The 5,519-nt window shown below is 70.0% G+C and overlaps 1 protein-coding gene across 1 annotated transcript in view; it reads right to left on the reverse strand.

The window, feature by feature from the left end:
- Nucleotides 1-532: 532 nt before the first annotated feature.
- H696_04315 (hypothetical protein) overlaps nucleotides 533-5,519 on the reverse strand; it is a gene marked incomplete at its 5' end in the record, with an annotated part of 6,752 nt that continues 1,765 nt past the window's right edge. The window contains 2 exons of the mRNA XM_009498192.1: nucleotides 533-1,081; nucleotides 1,454-5,482. Coding sequence (XP_009496467.1) covers nucleotides 759-1,081; nucleotides 1,454-5,482 — 4,352 coding nt within the window. The 3' untranslated portion in view covers nucleotides 533-758. The remainder of the gene's footprint in view (nucleotides 1,082-1,453; nucleotides 5,483-5,519) is intronic.

Below are 5,519 nucleotides of genomic sequence, written 5' to 3' on the forward strand. Positions count from 1 at the left end.
GGGGGGGGGGGCTGCGCCGTCCTGGCGGGCAAGCGCGCCCGGCCGCCGAAGGGGGGCTTGTTTCGGTTGGACCGCCGCCAGTTGCCGTCGAAGGCGCTGGCCGGGGCCGTCCAACAGATGCCAACGGTGGTGGTCGTGATTCCCCGCCCCTGCCTCGGCGTGATGCGAAGATCACGCGCGGCGCGGGTCCGATGTAGTTGGCCGCATCGCGTCGGTCTCTCGGCCCCCTCGCCCAGACCATGAGCAGGCCCATGCGCCGGGCGCCGGGTGTGCTTTTTCGGGTGTTCCCCCCCCCCCAGGTTGGAGACGCACGACGATCCTGGGCTGGCATGTGCCGCCGGGGCGACAGGAGGCGCGCTCGCGCAGCACTCCAGCGCGCGGAATCTCACACAGGGTCGCACACAAGGTCGCACACCAAGCCCGGCGCCGCCACAGCTCGTGCGGGTAAGAGATGCATGCGCATGTGCGGCACATGATGTGCGCGGGGCCGGGCGCAAATGCAGTTGTGCCCGCCAGCACGGCGGCAGGGGGATCGGCTTCAGGCAAAGGTGTGTATTGTTCTCCTGGTGTGCACTGCCTCTTTCGGGGGGCCAGGCGCACGGGGGGAGGGGGAGGGGGGCAGGAGGAGGGGGGATGGCGGTGACGGTGGTGATGGCGGAGCGGGGTGCGCGCGACCAGCGCGTCGTTTCCCTCATTCGAGCAGCCTTCACGCGCATATATACATGAGCAAGCAAGGAAAAAAAAAAAAAGGGAAGGCCCTACCGAGACTGGCCATCCATGGCCGGGCTGCTGCTGGTGCCGGTGCCGGTGCCGGTGCCGGTGCTGCTGCCCGAGGCCGAGGCCAGGGAGGGCGAGGAGAAGGAGTTCGGGCGGCTGATCTCGAAGCCGGACGAGGGAGGAGGCAGCCCGGGGCTGGCGAGCGAGCTCCGATGCCGCTGCTTGATGATCATAGCGCGCAGGGTCCCCTCGAGGAAGTGCTTGGTCAGGTGAATGCTGCGCAGCCAGGGGCCGGCGACGCTTTGAGACCGGCCTCCCGGGACCGCCGGGCCGGGCCGGAAGAGGATTGGCCCGAAGATGCCGGCTATCGCGAGGGGGAGGACGAGAGCATGGCCGAGTCAGGAGACGATCCGACAGGGATGGCGGCAGGGGCGAGGAGAAAGGGCCGGACTGGGGCCACAATTTGGGGCCCGAAGCACACGTAGTCCCCCCCCCCCCCCCATCCAAAGTGCGCACAAAGGCACGCAAAAGTACAGAGACGCAAAGTGTACACAAAGACACAGAATGTACACAGAGACACAAAAACACGCAAAAGCACAAAGACACAAAAACACGCAAAAGCACAAAGACACAAAAACACACAAAAACACACAAAAACACAGAGACACAAAAACACACAAAAGCACAAAGACACAAAATGCACACAAAAACACAGAGACACAAAATGCACACGCACCCAGCTGGGCCACAGTCAGAGAGTTCCGATGGCACTGCATCAACAGCCGGCAAAGGACATCCATGACAAAGCAGAAGAGCACACCATGCTCGACCTCCGGCCAGGCGGCCACCTGCTCGCTGAGGTTGCGGAAGAGCTCCAGCGTCGGGCGGTCCGGCTGGAGGACGATCAACGACTCGATGGTCGGGGCCGGGGCATCGGGGTCGGCGGCCGCGGCGGCCGCGGCCGCCGCCGCAGCCGTCAGCTGCGCGGCCGCCGGGTCCGGCTGCACCAGTGCCAAACAACGCGGCATATGAAGAGGCGGCACCACCGGCACCGGCAGGGCCTCCAGATACCGGACAAAGACCGTGGCCGCCGCATGGAGCAGGGCCGAGCTGACCGTGCCATTGGCCGCGGCCCCGACACCCGGGCCGGCCAGCTCGCCCTGGCCACCGTCGCCGCCAGGCAGCAGGGACGCCTCGTCGGCGGCGATCAGGGCGCCTGCCAGCGGCCCGCCCGTCCCTTCGAGGACCTCGCGCACGCGGGCAACCTCCGCCGCGCCGGCCGTCGACAGGAAGAGCCCCGGCTCGGCCTGGCCATGCTCCAGCAGGAAGTCCGCCAGGCGGGCCAGCACCTGCGGCACCGGGGCCCGATCGGCCGACAGGCTCTCCGGGCGCAGGGGGAATGCCAGCCCCGTCGGCGGTGCCGGCAGCCGGTTGGCCAGCGGCAAGGGCACACCGAAAGCCGACGGCGCCAAGTCCACCTCCACCGTGATGAAAAGGTCCCGGCCATTTTCCAAATGCAAGATGAGGATGTCCTCCAGGCGATTGACACCGAAGGGCTCCGGGCCACTGCCGCCGGAGGCCACGAAGTCCCAGTAATCGGCCCCGGCCGGGCAGTGGACCTCGGCCAGGCCGCGACCCCCACCGAGGCTGGCCTCGAAGGTGATGCTGACCGTCTCGCCGGGGGTCAACTGCCCGGACATGGGTTCGATCGTCAGCCAGGTCGGGCACCAGGCACTCTCATCGACCTTGGGAATGAACCGCCAAGAGGCCAGCACCCGGCCGGTGTTGGACAATTGCAGGGTCGTGCGCAGGGGCTCCCGCGCCAGGGGAGCCAGCTGGGCCCCGGCAAAGACCGCCGCGATGCCGCTCAGCCGGCAGTCCGGGATGGCGTCATTCTCAAAGCGATCCAGCATGTGCATGACTTCGCGCTCGGTCCGGCGCGCGCGCAGCGGATTGTACACCTTGATGGCGGTCAGGTCGAACTCCGCCGACACCGGCTTGTGATCGGAAGTCAACAAAGTCCGGTGATACCGATAGGCCACCGGGACCACGGAATCCGACCGCGCATACAGCACCCGATCGCACCAGGCCGGCGCCCGGCGCTTTTCGCTGGTGTCAAATGTGTCGGTGCCCGGGTCGAACTTGTACGTCGGCCCGAAGTGCACCGGCGGCTCGATGAACCCGTTGAAGGTCCGGCCGCGGGCCTGCTCCTGCAGGAGCTGGTCATGGACCATGAGCTCGGACCACCGGCGATCGGGCACCATGGCGCGGACCTGCTCCCCGGGCAGGGTCAGCCGGTAATTCAAGTCCCCCACCCAAAAGACATAGTCCGAGTCGTAGAGGCCGAAGGTGACCGTGTCGACGGGCGGGATGCCGGTCGGCGGCACCGGCGGGTCCCAGGGATTGGCGCCGGGGGTGGGGATGGCGGCGGCCAGCCGCGCCGGCGACCCGTCCAGCGGGGCCCCCGGCGGCCCGACCAGGGCCATGGCCGTGCCGAAGGACAACCCCGCGGCGAAGGCCCGCGCGGCCGGATGCAAGTGCGTGTAGGCCGCATCATACACGTCATAGGCAAATTGCATGCGGGATTCGATTTGCCGGAAGTCCGAATTCCGGCGCTCAATCTCATTGGTGGCCGCGGCCAGGTGCGAATTGATGAAGGTCACATACGAGTCGTAGATGCGCATGCGCACCGCCACGCCGCCCTTGTTGCCCATCATGTTCATGATGCCGGTGCCGACGGCGCCGGTGGTGATGTCCCGCACATGGGCCACATGGCGATCCAGCACATACACCACCACCAGCATGCCGACCAGCTGCTTGGAGGCCACCTTCCGGTACCGGTGCTGCCGCGGCCCGAAGCCAGCCTCAATGATCCGGGTCCAGTCGTCCTCGCGCGCGCTGTTGTCCAGCAGGAAGGCCGAGGCACTGAGGTCCAGCTCCTGGAAGCCCAGCACCACGATGTCCGCCAGGCCCAGGTCCGATTGCAGCCAGGCCGAGAGATCCTCATTCGGCAGCCGGCCATTGACATTCCAGGTCCCGGCAAAGAGGCGCAATGTGCGCAAGTCGGTGAAGGACTCCTCCTGGGAGAACATCTGCCGCACGATCCAGGGCATCTCCCGCCGGGGGGCCCCGCCACTGGCGAACTGGCTGGCCCGCGGGGCGATCAACTGCCGGAAGGTCACCGGGCGCCGGGGCCGCGGCGCGCTGCCGGTGGGCGAGGCGGCGATGGCGGCCGCCGCGGCCGCCGCCGACCCGGGCCCGGCCGCCGGCCCGGCCCCCAGGGTGGTGTCCACTTGCAGCCCGGGCGACGGCTGGCCCAGGACACTGGCCGAGGTGGCCCGGGGCAGGTGCACCGGTGGCGGTGAGGCCACCGCCGACATGGTCGACGGGTTGGGCGTCGGCGGGCCGTGATGGCCCGCCGCCCCGCCACCGGTGGCGTCGGTTTGGAGGGTGGACGCCCGGGCCCGGGGCCCGGTCGACCGGGGGGGAATCGGCGGCGGCCCGCTGGCCATGACCATGGTGGAATGCGGCCGCGAGTGGGTCGGCCCGGCCAGCGTCGGCGTCAGGATGGTCGAGGCCCGGCTGTTGCCATTCTGCGAGAGGAGCATGCGCCGGTCGATGTCGAAGATGCCGCCGGAGCGCGAGGCCCGCACGGCCTCCAGGCTGGATACATCGGACCCGGTGAGGAATTGCCCGGCCACGCGGGACCCGGCACCCACCCGAGGGATGGGCGCGTCATCGGCGGCGGCCAGGTCGGGATCCGGCCCGGGGGTCAGCACCATCGACTGCCGGGGGGGAGCCAGCGGGCCGGCCACCGGGGCGCCGGTGGGCGACGGGGTGCTGGCCGACTCGCTGGCCGGCGGGCCGGCCCGCGGCCCGGGGGCCGCCACCACCGGCACGAACCCATGCTCATACCGGTGACGCCAGTTCAACGGGCCGAGGATGCCAAATTGCACGGGCGACACCCCGGGCCCGAGGGCCGGCTCCGGGGCAAGGGTGATGACCGGGCCGCGGGGAGGCCGGCGGCCGGCACGACCACCGGCCTCGGACGGGTCGGCCGCCTCCTCGGCCGCCGGGCCAATCAGCCGGCTGGAGGACCCGGACGAGGAGATGGCCACCAGCGAGGAGGAGGCCGACCGGGTCGAGGCGATGGACGGCGAGGGGGAGGGCGGCCGCGGGGCGCCGGCCACCGATGGACCACCGCCAGTGGCATTGGCATTGACCTCGGAGGCGGTGGGGGCCTCCATGTCCGCCGGCTGGGGGTCCGGCGTGGCGGCCGCCTGGCGCAGGGCCTCCGCCTCCTGCAGGGGGTCCGGCCCGGGCGGCGGCGTGACCGGCTCGGCCATCGGCGCCAGAGGGGGCGAGGGGTTGGCTGCCCGCGGCGAGGCCGGCATATCCTGCCGCGCGGAGGAGAACACCACAATCATGCGGAGCTGCGCATTGAAGCGATCCAGGTAGTAAATGTGCTGGGCATTTTGCAGGGCGCCGCCGGGGCCGGATCCGGAGTCGTCCTCCGGCGGGGCCGCGCTCCAGGTGGGGTTGATCACCCCGAGTGGCAGGGCCCCGTCCTGGGGGGCCGGCATGGCACGCGACAGCGACAGGTCGGAGAACAGGTTGTGGAGGGGATCCTCCGGGGCCGGCCGGGCGGCGCTCACGAGCAGCTCCTCCGAGCCGCCGAGGCTCAGGAGGAGGCTGTGCTCCGAGGAGAGGCCGGTTCCGAGGTCCACCGAGAGGCTGGTCGTTGGGCGGGGCTCGTCGAAGTTGACTGTGTGCGCGGGCCGGGGGCGAGGGGGGGGGGGGGG

This window comes from Fonticula alba (assembly GCF_000388065.1).
Source record: "Fonticula alba strain ATCC 38817 unplaced genomic scaffold supercont2.7, whole genome shotgun sequence".
Taxonomy (NCBI): Eukaryota; order Rotosphaerida; family Fonticulaceae; genus Fonticula; species Fonticula alba.